The sequence below is a fragment of the Netta rufina genome (genome assembly GCF_964035555.1).
Source record: "Netta rufina genome assembly, chromosome: Z".
NCBI lineage: Eukaryota > Metazoa > Chordata > Aves > Anseriformes > Anatidae > Netta > Netta rufina.
The window spans coordinates 30,334,689-30,353,796 of record NC_140126.1 but is presented as its reverse complement, the minus strand read 5'-3'; the positions used below and the strand labels follow the sequence as shown (position 1 = coordinate 30,353,796).

General features: G+C 37.9%; 1 protein-coding gene across 1 annotated transcript in view; it reads left to right on the top strand.

The window, feature by feature from the left end:
• The window catches only part of NFIB (nuclear factor I B), a 183,474-nt gene that overhangs the window by 97,266 nt on the left and 67,100 nt on the right, over positions 1-19,108 (top strand). Inside the window, 1 exon segment of the mRNA XM_084304703.1 lies at positions 6,739-6,792. Coding sequence (XP_084160829.1) covers positions 6,739-6,792 — 54 coding nt within the window.

Genomic DNA, 19,108 nt, shown 5'->3' with positions numbered 1-19,108 from the left:
GTGTCATGAAAGAGAACATATATTGCAAATGTACATGATATGGGGAAAAGATGAGAGGCTTCATCCTGCAAACATCTTTCCTATGTGGAACAACTAATTTTTTTTTGAGATGCTGCTGCTTCCTATTCTTGTGAACTGTGGCTCATACCATAAATCTTCAGGGATAACCAGTAAAGAAAGAGGTGGGAGTGAATGTTTTATCACAAGTAATTTGTTAGTTTTCAGAGGAAGCAATTCTATTAAATATAGTGATCTATGAAAATGTGAAAAACAAATCCCCTCTCAAGTTACCACACTTTCAAAAACATAGGTGACACTGGCACTAGTTCCATTTTCATGTTTATAGCATCATTTCAGCAGATAATACAGTAAAACACTATTAACTTATTTATATTGTAAACGAACCATTGTATCAGTAGAGAAGGTGTGAATAGTATGTATGAAGTTACAATACATATTACTTATGAATTACAATAATTTAGGGTCATCAGGTATAGAAATTGTATACCATGAAAAGTAATCATTTAAGTCTACAGACGAAAGAATTCACATTCATTTCCTTTAAGTATTTTTGCTGACTGCATTGTTGGAGCCGGGAAATGTATGTTGCTTTTTGGTTGCGATGAAATCTTTCCTACCAGTGTTCTGAAAGACTTTGAAAGATGAAGAGAGAATTCAGAAAGCCTTTATCCCCTCAAGGACTGCCTGGCTGTGGAGCTGGGGCCCAGGCAGGTTGCGCCTCTGTGGAATGGGGGTTTAATTACCCTGCTGGGTGAAGCCCTGACCAGCCTGGTCTGAGCCCAGGATGAGCCTGCCCTGGGCCAGGGCTGGGCAGGAGACTGCCTCAGGTCCTGTGTCTTGTGACCCCGTGATTGTCTAGACTGTGACCACTTGCCTTGAGTTTGCCACATCAGATGGCAATGTAATTGTGAAAGGTGACAGTCCTAGAAGACAGTTTTGATTCTGGTTCACACTTAGTAACTCTGTCAGTTATCAAATCAGATGCTTTATAGGTACATTTTGACAGCACTGAAGCAGTACCTTCATGGTATCAGATATTTCTGGTCCTTCATCCCTTCCTCCCCATACCCAATTCATGGACTATCATAGAGCAAGGTTGTATTTACACCAGTGTTAATGATGAGATTAGTGTCAGCTGGAATGAACTGGATGTACATGCAAATGAAAAATGACTTGTGTTCATTGAAACTACAGAAGTTTATTTGATTGGTATGAGGCCATAGGATGATCAGTTTATAAGGCACGGCTTAAGAAAATATGTATATTTTTTTGTTGATTATGCCTCGATTTCTTTTCAAGGACTTCAATATTTTGCTAAAGCAGAGAGCCTTAAAAGCAAAATCTGTTGTACAGCATGGAGCATAAGGGAAGTATAGAATAGCTTACTCTTTAAGGACAGCATCTTCTCTTAAACCAAATATTAGACTACTGAGGTGACAAATATTGAAAATACCTCAGGAAACTGGTGAATAACAATGCGAATTTCATGTCTTTTCTGGGGCGATGTTCTTTCTGCTGCTTCTTTTCGAAGAATACTGTCCTTGAGGTGCAAAGTGACAAAGCATCACCTTATTGAATGGAAAACCATCAGATATTTTTCTTTCTGTCTTACGGAACTGAGAAAGAAGCATTCTGGTTTCACCTTTCTCCCAGTGTAGGGTATGTGTTTTTTTCTTACTTTCAGCAGGCCTCAACAATCAGTTTTGTTTTACTCTGGGTGTGGTGGGAGATGCCAGCAACTACACGTAGATACTCATTGGGATTAACTCCTACAAATGAAAATATGGGAAACTGCAAAGTGTAAAATATACCACATTCTTGACCCATCTTTTCATACTGTTGTCTGGAAGGAAAAAGTAAACTGAGATAAAGCATTTAAATGTCGTTGTGGTACCCATGCTGAGTCACAACAGATTATATTCAGTATATCAGTGTTAGAGTTATATAAATAGTTGCCAGGTAAGAGCAAAACCTGGGTTGAACCAGTGTCAGACCATTAATCCACAGGGCAATAACTGATCAAGGCATCAACTACTGACTCTTGGAACAGTTAGTGACAGCAAGAGAACAGCAGTAGATATACTGTAGTTGTGAGGTGCATATGAAATCTGTTCTTTGGAAATGCACAACATATTTGTAGGTGAGCTTTTGCTCTGTAGCAAATAATTTTGAGACCTGTATGGAAGATTTTTTCCATGAAAAACACATTTACAGTAAAATTTGAGAAAGGCATTTCTCAAATGTCTCAAAAGAAGGAAATTTTAAAAACTTTGAAGAAAAAGAGAGAGAAGGAGAAAAAAAAAAGAAAGAAAAGAAAAAGAAAGAAAGATAAAAGAGAGCAAGAAAGAGAAAGATGGAAAATAAAGAGAAAGAAAGAGAGAGAAAGAGAAAAGGAAGGAAGGAAGGAAGGAAGGAAGGAAGGAAGGAAGGAAGGAAGGAAGGAAGGAAGGAAGGAAGGAAGGAAGGAAGGAAGGAAGGAAAAGAAAAAAGAAAGAGCAAGAGAGAGGAAGAAGAGAGAGAAAGAAAGGAGACAATAACTGAAAGAAAGAAGGAAAAAAGAAAAAAAAAGAGGGTAAGAATGAGACAAAGAAAGAAGGAAAGAAGGTAAGAAAGAAAGATAAGAAATAAACTAAGGCAACTTTCAGTTGGGAGTAACCTAAATAAAATGTTGAAAATTTCAGTTTCATGACATTTACATGATGGGCTTTTATTTGCTATTGGTTGTATAGATTTGCTTATAACTAGCTTAGGAAGTCTTTGTGCACAGAATATTTTTGGTAGGAAAATTGAATGAAAAGCCACCTAGACAGGGAGTCTAGTTTATGTTTTTCTCTATTGCACTGGAAGAAAAGCGTGCAATTTTTAAACCTAAGGCTCATACTGTTAAACAAAATAACGACCTTGTACATAGGAAGACAAAGAAAGATTTAAAGTGTCTTAGCATGTCTTTTGCTTCCTTGCCTTCTGTGGCTTTCCTACAATGCATCTTGTTACTTACTTTAGAAGAAAAGTGCTCCAATCTCTCATTCAGTGTTCTGCTTATAAATTAAGTTATTCCTATAATTTATTCATGTAATGATCATGGTTCTCTTGTTCTTTGTAAAGCTATTTGCATCCAATCAAATAAAAAAAAAAAAAAGAGTGCTTTATAATTACTGACACTGGTAAGAGAATTGGATCATCACAGGCCACCTTGGGTCTCTCTTTCATCCTGAAAATGAGATGCTTCCATGAGCTTTCAGTGAACATAGGTTGATTCTCATATTCAGTGCACAAAAATTCATTGCTTTCTCCAGATCATTGAGACCCCAGTGGCAAACATGTTAGCAGCATCTACTGCTCAAACAGCTTTGAGAAAATCAAACTGTAAAAATTACGATTGATCAGAACTTAACATAAAACACAGCTAAGTCTGACTGGCAAATTATAATAATTAGCTATCAGCTTTTCCCTGTAACTGGAAAATTCCTTGCTAAATTTCTTGTATTATAATATAAAAAGGAATTTTTTAAATGACTTTAACACTTGGTTTGTTGGTCCAGAAAGTGGCCATATTGACAATGAGAAAATAGGACTGAAGGTAAGTTGCTCTGCAAGAGCTAAAAAATATTCTTCATTTTGTTCAGCTTTTCAGTGAATTTTAGCAGGAGAAATCTTTGAAGGTTATTTTCAAGTAGGCCTCATTAATCTACTTTCAAATTTCTGTACACCCCAAGCTATGTTGTCCAAGTTTTATTGGGTGCACCTGCATTCAAACTGACAGTTCATTTAGCCAAACACCTGCACTTGGACAATTACTGTGGACCATTGCTATGTAAAATTAATCCTCTTTGATAATCCTAATTTAAATAATGATTTGTATGGTTTGCAGAAGCAGAACATGCCTCTTTGAAGCATATTAAAGTTCACCCTCTTGAAGGTAAAGCTTTTATTCCCATTGCAACACAAGAAAAGGGACATTGATTTATAAAGGTCCACATTCAGAAAAACATCACGTTTTAAACATTTCTTATAGTTGATCAAGTTTTCAAATTAACCTGATATACTTTTTAAAGAGATGTGCTGCATCTTGTTATGAAAAGTGTGCACTACATAGTGAGGGCTTTTTTTTTTTTTTTTTTTTTTTCCCCTAGAAAATTTCTGGCATTTTAGACAATATTCCTAGCACAGCAAACCACAACAAAACCTCAAGAATATAGCCACAAAAGATGTGATATATTGCATTTGCTGTTAATTGATGGAAAGTGGTTTTTGTTACCTATGAAGAACTATATGAATTCTGTTGGTATATTCAGGACAGTTATTTATGCTGTATTAATTCAAACCGTACTCTCTTAAATTAATCTGTGTTGAAATACTCTTCATTACAATCTATTTGGGATTTTACAGAAGCATTGACTTCTGCCTAGTACAAAAATGCAAATATCATCCTAACACCAAATAAACCAATTTGTTTAGGAACAATTGCAAGGAATTAGATCTAATAAATTCAATTTAAAATTGAGAATTGAACATGAATTTACATTATCTGTCCACTCCAGCAGGATAAGGATTAGGCATAGAAAAATAGAAAAAAAAAATGAAAATTGAAAAAACAAGTGTAACTTTGATGTTTTTTGTGACATTGTATCACTTTTGAAAATGATTTCAGACTTTTCACAGTATATGTAGCAATACACAGAAAATCAAGTTAGGTGGCCATCTCAGTGACAAGATTTTCCTTAAACCCCTTTCAGTGATGGATACAATGTCAAGCAGATCTCAGGAATTTCAGGAGTCCTGGTGTTGTACAATGGGTGCAATTGTACAAGTTCCCAAAATCTTGGCTGTACACAATCTGATCAGGAACGTGTCCTTTTTTCTTCCTACCCTGGGTTGAAGAAAATGAAGGAAATTTGTGATATTTGCTTTCCAGTGTGGATTTTATTGCATGCAGGAATGATTTCATCCAACACTGCAAAATTTATCTGTGTTTTCAGTAGCTTTGGAACTAGGTTTCACACATGCCTTGGTCTTCCAGTATCTATCTTTAGGTATCTATCTCTGGTAGATACCCAATGCTTGTCTTGTCTGATGAAGTTTTAGCTGAAGATAGTTTGGGTGAAAAAGTTACAGGCTGCAGAGGTGCAATTTCTTTCAGAACTTTCCATATTCTGAACTTGAACTATGAAATGCATTTGTCTTTCTGCTAATACCATCTATATAATCAAGCTTGCCTTCACCTAAACTGCTTGAAAGGTAGGTGTGTCAAGCAGTGTTTCCTAAGTCACATAACCGAAGGTAACAGATTTTAGTCAGCAGTGGATATTGAGTGGACAGAATCTTTCATTGTAGGTTGAAGGCTATGTTGGCTTTAAGATGTGATTGGAATTGAAGGATTAGTATTTGTTGATGTGTAAATTCCTTGCTTTCTCTGTGTGTGTGTTTTGTTTGTTTGTCTGTTTCTCTTTAATTTGACGTTGTAAGCAGTAATACATTCAAGAACTCTGACTTCGCTCTGGGATTCACTTGGCAGTGGCAATTTCTGTAATACTAAGTAACAGTCCTTTGATGCTTATGCTATAAGTGCTGCTGCACTTCCAAGTAATGGACATTTTCTTTGCCTGCCTGCCTGCCTTCCTTCCTTCCTTCCTTCCTTCCTTCCTTCCTTCCTTCCTTCCTTCCTTCCTTCCTTCCTTCCTTCCTTTCTTCCTCCCTCCCTCCCTTCCTCCCTCCCTTCCTTCCTTCCTCCCTTCCTCCCTTCCTTCCTTCCTCTCTTCCATCCTCTCCTCCTCTCTTCCTCTCTTCCTTCCTCCCTTCCTCTCTTCCTCACTTTCTTTCATTTATTGAGGCTGCTACATTTTAGATAACCATATACAGAATAAATGGTTGTGCTTCCTATAACTTCTTACTCTCTTTGGGTACAAGAGTGTCTGTCATGTCTTACTTTGTTAATAATAATTTATTGCAGTGATGCAGGATTTTGTTTTATTATTGGTGTGGGGATAGAGCAAGAAGATAGTTTTAAAAGCAAATGCTTTTATGAATAAGGATGACATTTATTTTCCAGTGCATTGACTTCAAATCTCATTCTTCTCTTGATTCATTAGGTACATGTATTGAGAACACACTATTTGAAGACCACAGGGCTTGTTTTTTTTTCTTATTTTTATGTTATATAATCTTTATTTCACAATAGCAGTTCTTACAAACTAAGAATACAAAGGCTATACTGTATTAAAACAGACAGTCATAACTTCAGTGCAGTTCTGAGTCTGTGGAAGCACCGTACACCTTTGTGTTTTTAGGGAAAAGTAAAGAAACAGGATTCATCACTGCAAACTCCATTAGTTGCCTGATCCAGTATATATTTCTGGTCATTGCCTAAGAAGCTACCTCTGCTTTGCTGATTATGCAATATTATAGTTGGGGGATGGAGTGAAAGGGAATGAAAAGGTGCCCTTGTAGATGTGTTTACACCCTGAATATTTACCTGAATGACTCTCTTGTCCTTGTTCAGTGATCTATGAGTTATTGCATCTTTCACAATGTTTCTGGTTCTGCATAAAATGGGTTACATATAGTTTGTTTGTTCACTAATGCCTTCATGTAGAAAGTCAGGGAAATGACCTTTAGATAACAAAGTTAAGTATTAGTTTAATACTGAAGGAGAGTATTAAAAGGATGTGAGATACTTTCAAAACAAATTAGTAAAACATTTCTTTGATTTCTTTATAGATTCTGGACAACCAGGAAGTCCAAGCCACAATGATCCTGCCAAGAATCCACCAGGTAAATATAAGTTCGAGAACATGTGCAATCTAACATTGTTTGAGAACAAAGATACTACTGTTAATAGTTAAAGAGAGCATAATTGATCAGAAACCTATTTTGCACTCATAGGTACATATAATGAGGACAAGCTGTGATTACTTTAGCTCTTTTAAACTGGCAATGTCTCAATTGTAGTTTCATTAAGATTCATTTAATCTAAGGAATTTTTTGTTTAGTGTATGGCTTTTTAAAGTTTGCAAGTGGTGATAGGAAAAGGAGTAAGGAGACAAGATCACCAAATAACTTTACTTTTATAAAAGTCTTCAAATACTATAATTAATATTTTGTTTCAGAGAAACACAATTGCTTTACCTCTAAAGATTGTGACCTAAGCTACCAGCTTCTTTTGTCCTTTAGTTTAATATTATTTGTACATTGTAAAATGTAAATATGTTCATTTAATATGTTCATTTTTTATAAAAGCATATCAGCTATGAGCAGCTTTTGAATGCATTGTTCAAAAATATCTTGCTAGAGACATTTTTTTTTTTTGAGAAACAGAGATATCTCAGTGATTTCATGCAAATAGTCCTTTCAAGGGTTTTGTAAAAATAAGAATTCAAGAGAAAATCAAAACCAGACTTTGCCATTCCACACTGTTTAGGCCAAAGGCTCTTTGTATTTTTGTGAAGTTATCCTTCTAATCAATTATGCTGTGCTAGTAAATGTTGTAAACTTCTGTTGTTTTATGAATTTTATCAGGGTGAGACAAATGAGTGCAACACGCTTCCTCATACTATCATTTAAAAAATAAGCATGACTCCTGCCATCAAATCGTGCTGTATCTTCTCATCTAAAAGGTTGGACTAGATGATCTTAGAGGTCTTTTCCAACCTAAAAGATCATCTATGATCTTTTTCTATGATTTCATCTCTCATAAGAAATATCTCTTAAATAAGCTGCAAGTAGCTCAGTTTGCTCTTTTTTTTAAATGCAAAACTAACCGCAGTCTAACCAAAAGGTAAAAGTATGATGCTGGGTTATTACATATACACAAGTATTGTCTGGATTTGTCCAAACATTAGTGAAAACAGCCAACATTGTGGATGGACAATTTTGTACTATAGGTATATAAAAGTATTTTCTGTGTGTGATGGAATGTGACATGTTGAAGTGAGTACCCAGAAGTGGAAGAACCATCATAGCTCATAATAAAAAACTCTATATTCCTTTAATATAAATAGCAGTAATATATACTGGGAGATTGATGATATATTTTAGAAATATGAAGGCAGCAAAAGTAAATATATATAAAAAAACAAACAAACAAAAAAAAAAACAACAAAACACATGCACAAAACAAACAAACAAACAAACAAACACAAAACACACACACACAAAAAAACCAAAAAACCACAAACAAGTGTTTTTTTCTTACTGTGATTCCCTTCCCCTTCCCCTTCCTCTTCCCCTTCCCCCTCCCCCTTCCCTTCCCCTTCCTCTTCCCCTCCCCCCTTCCCCTTCCCTTCCCCTTCCTCTTCTCCTTCCCCTCCCCCTTCCTTCTTCCCCTTCCTTCTTCCCCTTCTTTTTCCATGATGCAGGTTTGCAATTGAAATTACTTTGCATGGAGGCTTTGATGCTGTTTCTCTCTAACCTGTGTACAATACATTAATAGGCTTTTATTTCTCTATTAAATGCATGACATAAATTAGGTAGGTTTAAAAAAAAAAACAACATGTAAGTCACCCACTCGTCAGCATATTTACACCTAAAAGAAGCCTAAAAAAAATAATCCTCATGGGTAATCACAGTTTTGGAAAACTTGAAGCATTTGGCTTTAGGGAATTTCTTTTTGTTTTAAAATATTTCTGCTTGTATGTGCAAGAAAAGCCAAATGCTTTACACCTCATCATTGTAAAGGATACTTTGTAGCCTCAGGGTTTGAGAAGCTGAAGGTCAGGTCTGGAAAATCACCTTTTCCATGTTTTAAAATTCTGGTTTAAAGTACCATTTAACATTTGTAGTTGGAAAGTAGAGGTACACATTTCACTAGTGAGGATCACATGCTCTAGTGAGTTGAGCCTCAGTAACCCTCAGGCTCAACCCCATGTTACTCTTTCAAGGAGTAATCTTGCAACAGCCACACAGCCATGTGGCAGGCAGCAGAGGAGACTAATGGGCTTTCTTTTGGCAGTGTCGTGGGACAAGATCAGATGCCTCAATGTCTGACAAACTCCATTGTCCCAGGAGGCAGCAGGAGATAGAGGGAGAGAAATCTGTTGCTGGTTTCATCATGAAATTTCCTGCTTGAAATTTGAGCATAACACTTTCTCATGCTTTGGAGTTACAGTTGGCATCGTTATTCCTTTTATCTGCTGCCAAGTGGGGACAGAAAATGGAGACTGTGCCTTGCTTCCCTTGAAACCCTTCATTTGAGTAGAGACAGAGGCATAATTGGATGTCATCTGCCTATTTGAGGATACATGAACTTCTAGCATCATTCAGCTTCACTGTGTGGTACTGCTTTGGGGTTAAACTGGCAGGGAGAAAGCACTGAGGTTTTGTGGGACTGTAAAATATAGAGCTTCTAGGGTTGTGCAGGGGAATGAGAGGGAGTCACACTCCCTTAAGATTGTTTGTGGAGAAGGACTGCTGTCCTGCTCTTACTAAACTTCACATCAGTATTATTATTGAAACCAGGCAGTCACTTCTGCCAAAGTCCCAGAGGATATCCACTCTGAGGTTTGTTTTCTGTCCCAAGCCAAGAGCACATGGACTGGCAATGACAGAAAGTTTTGGGTTTTTTAATCAACCTTTGGTCTGATGCCTGTATATCAAGGAGCCAGGTTGTTGGCAAGGCTTAGGTGCTGTTAGTGCTTGGATGCCACTATCTTCACAAAGACATTGCCAAGGAAGAGGAGGTTGGAAACTGAGTGGTAGTCAGCGAGGCTGCTGGTGTTAAAAGAGTTTTTTTTTTTTTTTTTTTTTTTTTTGCTAGGTTTGGCTAGACTATTACATTCTTTAAGGTGTCTGGTAATTTGCTGTCTTAACTATGGAAGGAGGTAATGTCACTTGCCAAACAAAAGAACATTAAGAGCCCTTGCTGGAATTCTTTACAATAGATTCCTAAAAATACATTGAATATTTTGATAGCATAATACAATATTAAGTTAGTGTAGCTTGTGGTAAAAGTGGTATTTAGCATTTGTAGCAAGATCCAGGGGTATCCTCCTCTAAGTTTTATTTTTTCACTATCTTTAATTGGGTATGTTTCTAAAGAATGAAACTTGATTTTCTGTGAGCTGAATTGTAAAGGTCATTTCTGCAAAGGGATTGTTATGTATGATGCAGAAAATTGAGGAGGAGGAGAGGAGACTCAAGGAGAGGAGACAGAGGAGACTCAAGGAGACTCAAGGAGACTCGAGGAGACTCGAGGAGACTCGAGGAGACTCGAGGAGAGGAGACTCGAGGAGAGGAGACTCGAGGAGAGGAGACTCGAGGAGACTCGAGGAGAGGACACTCGAGGAGACTCAAGGAGACTCGAGGAGACTCGAGGAGAGGAGACTCGAGGAGAGGAGAGGAGACTCGAGGAGAGGAGACTCGAGGAGAGGAGACTCGAGGAGAGGAGAGGAGAGGAGACTCGAGGAGAGGAGACTCGAGGAGAGGAGACTCGAGGAGACTCGAGGAGACTCGAGGAGAGGAGACTCGAGGAGAGGAGACTCGAGGAGAGGAGACTCGAGGAGAGGAGAGGAGACTCGAGGAGACTCGAGGAGAGGAGAGGAGACTCGAGGAGAGGAGACTCGAGGAGAGGAGACTCGAGGAGAGGAGACTCGAGGAGAGGAGACTCGAGGAGAGGAGACTCGAGGAGACTCGAGGAGACTCGAGGAGACTCGAGGAGAGGAGAGGAGAGGAGAGGAGAGGAGAGGAGAGGAGAGGAGAGGAGAGGAGAGGAGAGGAGAGGAGAGGAGAGGAGAGGAGAGGAGAGGAGAGGAGAGGAGAGGAGAGGAGAGGAGAGGAGAGGAGAGGAGAGGAGAAGTATGGACACTGCTGTTGTCTAGATCAGTCATAAGGTCCTAGAATCATGCAACCATAGAACTATAGAAGGGCTTAGGTTAGTAGGGATCTTAAGGATCAACTTTCCAACCCCTCTGCCAATGTGCAGGGATGCCACCCACTAGACCAGGGCCCCAAACAACTTATTCTTCCAGTTATGGGTCATCCACAGCTTCTCTGAGCAACCTGTTCCAGTGTCTCACCACCCTCTGAGTAAATAATTTCTTCCTAACATCTGATCTAAGTCTTCCCTCTTTTAGTTTAAAACCATTCCCCTTTGCCATAACATTATCTGCCCAAGAAAAAAGTTGCTCTCCATCTTTTTATATAAGCCCCCTTCAAGTACTGAAAGGCTGCAATGAGGTCTCCCTTGAGCCTTTTCCTCTTCAGGGTGAACATCCTGATCATGTCAGCCTTACTTGGAGAGGTGTTCAGTCCTCTGAGCATCCTCGTGGCCCTTCTCCAGTACTCCTCTAACAGATGCACATCCTTCTTGTGCTGGGAGCTCCAGACTTGGATGCAGCACTGCAAATTGGGCCTCACAAGGGCAGAGTAGAGGGGGACAGTCACCTCCTTTGACCTGCTGTTTACAACTCTGTTGATGCAGCCCAGGATGAAGTTGGCTTTCTGGGCTGCAAGTACACACTGCTGGCTCATGTTGAGCTTTTCATCCATCAGAATCCCCTATTCCTTCTCTTCAGGGCTTCTCTCAATGACTTCTTCTCCCAGTCTGGACTTATGTTTGGAATTGCCCTGACCCAGGTGCAACACCTTCCACTTTGACTTGCTGAACCTCATGCAGTTCACATTGGCCCATTTCTCCAGCTTGTCCAGACCCTTTTGGCTGGCATCCCTTCCTTCTCTTGTATCGACTGATACAGCTTGGTGTCCTCTGCAAACTTTCTGAGGGTGCACTTAATTCCACTGTCTGTGTCATTGATAAAGATATTAAACAATACTGGTCCCAAGACAGACCCCTGAGAGACACCACTCATCACCAGCCTCCACCTGGAAATAAAGCCATTGACTACAACTCTTTGCACGTGTCTTTCAAGGTGATTCTTTATTCATTGAATAGTCCACCTTCAAATCCATCTCTCTCAAATTCGGAGATCAGAATGTCATGCAGGACTGTGTCAAAGGCATTACAGAATCTACAGGTTTAGATGATATTAGCTATTAAATGTTTACATGGGTTCAGTGAGAAAATGGAAATGTCTGTGGATCCATTGAGGGTGACTAAACAGAGACACACCTGGATTAATTCGTGGTTTAAACTGAAAATAGCTGGAGTGTAAGACATTATTAGTCAAAAACCAGCAGCAACAACAACAAAACACCTTTATTATGTCTTACTATTCTGCTAGGCACCTACAGAGACCTACTGCTGAAAGCAGGCTGATGAAAGATGAAGACCCAGAATGCCATTTTTGATGTAATGCTGTACTATTTGCTCCCTCTAAACTCCCTAGGAATTTTGATCCTATGTTTGTCTAAAGTGTGTAGCTTTAGAAAATCTGAAAAATGAGCCTTCCTTTATATTTGTGTGACTCAAATATCTACAGATCTGTGGGATGATGAATACTGAAACCAGAGGAAATGATCTTTCAGTGAGTTCATTTGGTAGGCATAGGAAAATTATGTGGCTGAGTAAAGAGAGAAAAACATCCAGAACTATTCATAATCTAATGATATTCACACCAGCCATAATGTTATGGTCTTCAAAGATGCAATCCTTAGTGGTCAGTTCTTCTAGTAGAGGACTTTCTGGGTTTTGTTCCAGTTTGTGTTTCTCTCCTTTCCTACTACCTGCTGGCCACAACAGTCTGACATCAGCAAGGTTACTTGCTACCTGCCATTGGCATGAGATTGCTGTTTGACAGACATAACTTACACATCAACATTAACACTGTGTTCAGTTGTTGCCATGGTGCTCAAATCTATGAAGCCAGTCCCTTTAAATTGCTAGAAGGAATAAATAGAGGTACTGATAGTATAAAATGTTATATAGATGTAACAAGAACATAGGATCGACATATGGACACAGTTTGAGACTCAAGAGAACTCAAAACCCAAGGAAATGGATAGTAGTTCCTATAAGTTCATGTTTTGGTTTCCGGATAGAAGTGGGAGATAGTCTGTTCTTGTTCAGGTCCCTTCAGGCTTTCAGAGCTCTTCATATCCAGCATTGGGGAATAAAGCAGATATCTTTCAGAAAGTGCAAAGAAAACCTAGCCACCCCTGAATAGATGGTTATGAACTTCATTGTCCAGGGAAGATAGGTGCATTAAGATTTTTGCTGTTATTCCAGCAGTTGACCTCAGAGGTTATTACCGCTCTGCTTTCTAGCAAATAGGACCTTTTAAAAAAATAAATAAATTAATTTAATTTAATTATTATTGCAATTTATTATTTTTTTTTTTTTGCTGCTATAATTTACTTTACTTTAGCTGGTCCAAAGAATATTTTCATATAAATTTTGCAGACTCCGTAAACTCAGTCAGGGCTGAATGACGATGACTTGAGTTCAAGCCTATCAGCTAGTGAATATTACATTATTTATATGTGAGGTGAGACACTTTTAGACAGAGATTGAGAAACTGTCTCCCCACCTTTCATTCCTCTCCACTAGTTGCCTTCCTTCCTCCGCAGTAAATCATGATACATTGTCAGGGCATTCATCTAACAATAACATTCCTAGTCTGAATGAGGCAGGGTTCAGTGAATCCTTAGAGCCAGCCCTACTACTCTGGAATGGGTTTTCCCCTTGCATTTCCACCAGCATTTTTATTCTGGGAACCTTTTCCAAAGAAGACGTGAGTGAAATCATTCTAATTAAAAAGGGTGTTGCCAAAAAGCTTGCAACCATCCTCACCTATCTCTTGTATGCAAATCTCTCTTGCAGCTGTAGAGCCCCAAAGGCTTCTCTGAGCTTTCATATGGGCCAGCAGCCACAGGGAGAACATTCTTTTTGGATTAAGCCCTAAGGAATGTGTAATAAATTTGCCTATATATGACTATTTTAGAAAGAAGTGTTTCAGTTTTAAGTTTTAGAATGTACATTTGCAGAAATAGCCTCTGAAGAGTTATGTGTGCTCTCAACCTTTGCACTCTTTTGGAAATGCAATAAGCAAATTTCCTTGAGTTTTGAATGATTCAGAACACAGACAGTTTCATTATTTTATTGTATTGCAAGTTACCTTCTTGTGGATGGGGAATTATCCCCCTAATTAATAGGAATAGAAGAGAGGTTCCCTGGCCTCATCATTGCAAGCATCTTTTCTTGTGGAAGAAATGATGCTGTAGTAGTAGTTTGTGGAATCAGGCAGAACTACATTCAAACAAACATATATTCTGTGCCCTGATTTTTCAGCATGGGAGTGGATATTCTGAAAGCTGTTTCCTGTATGCCTGCAGCCATGCCATCTCAGATAGCAATCTTCAAATAAAACTGGGTTGGGTTTGGTCACGGCTTGATTTTCTGTGGATTTCTCCCTTTCCCGAATGCTCTATGAATTAGTAATGACAGAGATTGAGAGATGATGCCCATCCTCCTCAGCCTCTCAGCCCCGCACCAGTTAGGACTTTCTGTAAGAGAAGTGTGCAGCTGGGCTATCTGAAAAATCAGAAACCTGCACAAATTGCACAGCCCCTTTTTCCAGAAGTAAGAGTTTTTGGTCTTGCATGCTGGTTTTAATTTTGGTGTAGCAAGTTTCTACTGTCTGCTGGTTTAGGATTAGTTTTGAATTTTCACTTGGATGGACTATCCTTTTTTATGAACTTAGTTTGTAGTTGATGCTGCTTTCAATTCTGATGCAGTTGTGTTCAATGGTGAACACAGTGTTTTTACTTCAAAGCATGCACAGAACAAGAGTTTAATAAAAATGGTTACATTAGAGGTTAGAACTCCAAAAATCTGCTTTGGCACCAGAAAACTCCTTTTGGATTTCTAACCAGTAAAGCAGCAGTCTGGTATCTGATAAAAATCAGCTCCAACAATATCTTTAAAATCTTGGCTGTGGTGTGTACATGACCTGAGACCTGCCAGAGTGGAAGGCAGTATGAATTTGTGGTAGTCATTCTTTCTGTTTTTGCTAGGTTTCAGGCCAACTCATCTCTTGGATTCCAGTGCATGGATTCTGGAATCAATTCAGCTAGGTGTTTGCATCTTACTACATCATTGAAGGCAATTACAGCCCTGCTCATTAACTTCAGAGTATGGAAAATTTCATTTGTTTTTCATAATGGCACAAGCAGATTCTTAGGCCCATATTCTGCTAAAATGTTTAATGGAGTCATGCGATCTTTTGCAACATGTTTTTTTACTTTCCCAGTTACAGTATAACTGCAGTTTTTAGAGGTTAAAACAAAACAAAACAAAACAAACAAAAGGCAACACAGCAAAGGTAGCTGTGAAACATGGTCAGAGACAAATGTGTGATAATAAAAGAGCTTAATTCTCTGGACAGGATATTACTTCTATTTAGTGACTTCACTACTGGAATCTTCTGTCACTCCTTGGCTCATGCTATCCATTCTTAACTGCCTTTAAGAAATTCTGGTCTGGTGGGAACCTGCTTCTGGAAGTCTTTTTTAAGATACTAGTTTCAAAATACATGCAATGAGAAAAACTGCAAGTTTCCTAGACTGTAAGCTAAATCACAATATACAGTGTGAGACTACTTTTTCACTGCCCCTTGTAACTGTGAATAGTAACTGTATGTCACTAGCATTCCTGCTGAAGTTAGAGCTTCTTGTCAATGTCGGATGCTTTAGAGAGCAGCAAGAGCTGATCCTTAAAAAATCTGCTTTCAAAGACTCTGAAAAAGAACCAGTACAATAAAATTATTTAACCTGTAATTGTAACAGTTTCAGAAATTGGACAAACCTGTACCAGAATCCAGAACTGTGCTTCACATAACTTCATCATTACAGTTCCCTGCTAGTAGTCTGTATTCAAGTATGAAGGTTCTAGCTTTTTTTCTCACAGTAGTTCCCAATATTGACCATTTCTCACAGCTATTAAGTCTACCTATTGCTTTACAATTCCTCCTTTCAAAGATCCAAAATTAAAAGGACATTAATACAAGTTACTTCCTGCACTGATTGTATCCTTACTCTTGCTTCATAAGGTGCTCAAAATCAAGTCTGTATCAGTGAAAAAATTAGATATTTAATAATACCAGGAAGCAATTTTATGTTTTGGCACTAGACAATATGCAGCAGAATGTAAACAGGCATTCTATTCATAAAATACAATTAAATCAAAAGAAATTAAAAAGGCTGGTTAAAGATTTCTAAAGACAGATGTCATTGGTGAGGTTTTAAGTAATATGAGAGCAAGCCTTTACAGTACACATTTGTGAAAAGTGAAAATATTTTTGAATAGGTTGTAACAACATTTTTTTTTCCTGTTTTAATCTCACCATGTTTAAGACTATTCTTGTAATTTAGTTATTGAAAGCATAGCACAGGAACAGAGAGGAAGATGTATAAAGAATGGGATTACTAAAGGTTTCTCTTGTTTGCCAACCATATGATTGAAACTTGATCAGAACTGTTGCTCATCTTAACCCATTTATCTTTTTTCCTTAATGGCTATGATCTGGTCATGGTAGTGTTACAGTCGGAAAACATATTTTTCAGAAATGATTTTTCTTTTAAAAAGTTTAGGAGGGAACTCTTTTTTTTAATTTATTTATTTATTTATTTATTTATAACCTTCCTTGTACAAAAAATAAAGGAAATATAGGAAAACAATATCTGCTGTTGCTTATAGGTTTTGGAAGTTCCTTACCGGTTATACAGAGGTACACTACATTGGTTTGGGCAGAAATATATTTTTTAGAGAATTTAGAATTTTAAGAATAATGTTACGTACTATAATGTATTTCACAGTGTGTCATCTCTAAAGCAAGATGAGTTTTAGTAAATGACAATACTCCATGCTTATATAAGGCTTGAACAACATAGACAGCAAGGTGTTATCATGATCATCAAAAGGTACAGTAAAATCTCTATGAGGAATAGAACAATAAATTATCAAGTGCATTAGTTTCTGTACTGAACAGATCAGAAACATACCAAGAATGTTAATTAAAGGCTCTTTAGCATGTCAGTGAAATACAAGAAGTGCATTATGGAATGCTTAATCAAAAGACAGTAAGACGCATACTGCACAGATATCACTGTATATCTTTTTCTTGCTGTTGTGGTTTAACCCAACAGACAGCTAAGCACCACACAGCTGTTCGCTCACCCCTCCACAGTGGGACGGGAAGAGAATCAGAAAAAAGAAGTTAAAAACCTGTGGGTTGAGATAAAGACAGTTTAATAGGACAGAAAAGGAAGGAAATAATAATAACAACAGCAACAATAAAAGAATATACAAAACAAGTGCTGCACAATGCAATTGCTCACCACCTGTCAAATGATGCTCATCCCAACCCTGAGTAGAGGCTTCCCCGGTCAGTTCCCCACAGTTTTTACCACTGAGCATGACACCGTATGGTATGGGATACTTTGGTCAGCTGGGGTCAGGTCTCCTAGCTATGTCCCACGCCATCTCCTTGTGCACCCACAGCCTCCTCGCTGTCAGGAAGCAAGCAGAAAAGTCCTTGACTCCATGTAAGCACTGCACAACAACTAAAACATTGGTGTGTTACCAGCATTATGCTCATCCTAAATCCAAAACAGAGCACCATACTAGCCACTAGGAAGAAAATTAACTCTATCCCAGTCAAAACAGGACATTTGAAAGCAGTGTAATAATGTGAACATGAATGTTAAGTCTTGCTCAGTAGGGAGATAAACTTCATAAGGTAAAAGACATTATCTGACATCATAGTCAAAATGTCCTACAAAGTTGTCCTGCTCCATACAAGGTCTTTCCATTTATTATTTTCCTATTTAGAATTAATTTCTGTAATAAATTATAGCAGTTTAATGGCACAAAGCTTCTGTTTGTTTGTTTATTTATTTATTTGTTAAACCTGGGTGAAAGACAGTGATCCATCAACAACACCTGCTGTGATGAGGTGGTAAATAGTGGTACCACTCAGTGGCAGAATATTTTTCCTGCTCCCATTTCATTATTACAAGGACAGAAACATGCTATATCACTCTTTAAGCTATGTAGGTGTCCTCAGTGTTAACAGTAAGAAAAACTGAAAATTCTTGAGACAGAACTGAATACTCTGTGCATGTGTGCAGATGAACACATATACATGTCTGCTTCTATATATAAAATATATATATATATTATATATATATAATATATATTATATATATTATATATATATATATATTATTTTATATATATATATAAAATCCTACATGTGCTTTTTTTTTTTTTTTAATGTAATGAGCCTTAGGACTTATTGTACTCAATGGTAGCTCAACTAATTTACACTTGGGTGAAGGTCCTCTCAAGTCAGCCTAACCTGAATCTAGAGAAGTTGTACTTCAAAGTAGAGGTATTTGGATAGGCAGCACAGAAGTTCAGTTTGTCTTGTTAACCACCTTCAGAGCTGTCTGCACATTTGTACACTGGCTTTAAGCCACATTTCACTTTCAGGCCAACTAAAAACATAAAATTAATTTTTTCTTGGAAATCTTCTTTTCAGTGCTTTAGACTGTGCCCGATTAAGAAAATACAGAAGGGAAAGTTTTCCATTGTCAGAGGAATTACTATGCTTTGTCCAGTTCATCCATTCTTAGGTTAAAAATAAGAAGTGAGGAAGAAAGGAAAATGAAACATTATTCTTACTGTAATTTTTTATTTTTAATGGTACGGGTGTGACAAACAGAAAACATGAAGAAAAGGTGCAAGGGAATGTAGAAGATGAAAGGAAAATGTTCTAATTTCTTAGAAATAAGAAAAGAAAAAGCAGTAGATGTGAAGAGAAGCTGTAAAAAATGAGAGCAAGAGGAATGTGAGAGAAAGTAAAGAGGGAGAGGGAGAAATCCACAGAACTACTGGTGGAAATAAAGACATGCATAGATATCATATGAGTGATGATGACTAGAAGATGAAGAGATAATGGCATTGGCATGGCATCATTCAGAATGATCACACAGACCCATGGCTCTCTGCATACCCTCTGCATTTCCTCCTCTGATGGCTTTTCAGACGGGGAAGACTGACACTGTCTTGTATATCTAGAAGCACAACAGAGATGTCAGGAAAGGCTGCCATATATAATAAATGTACTCAGGATGTGATGTACAGTAATGTACACATATAATAAATATACACAGGATTTTTCAGCCTGAGTTGTCA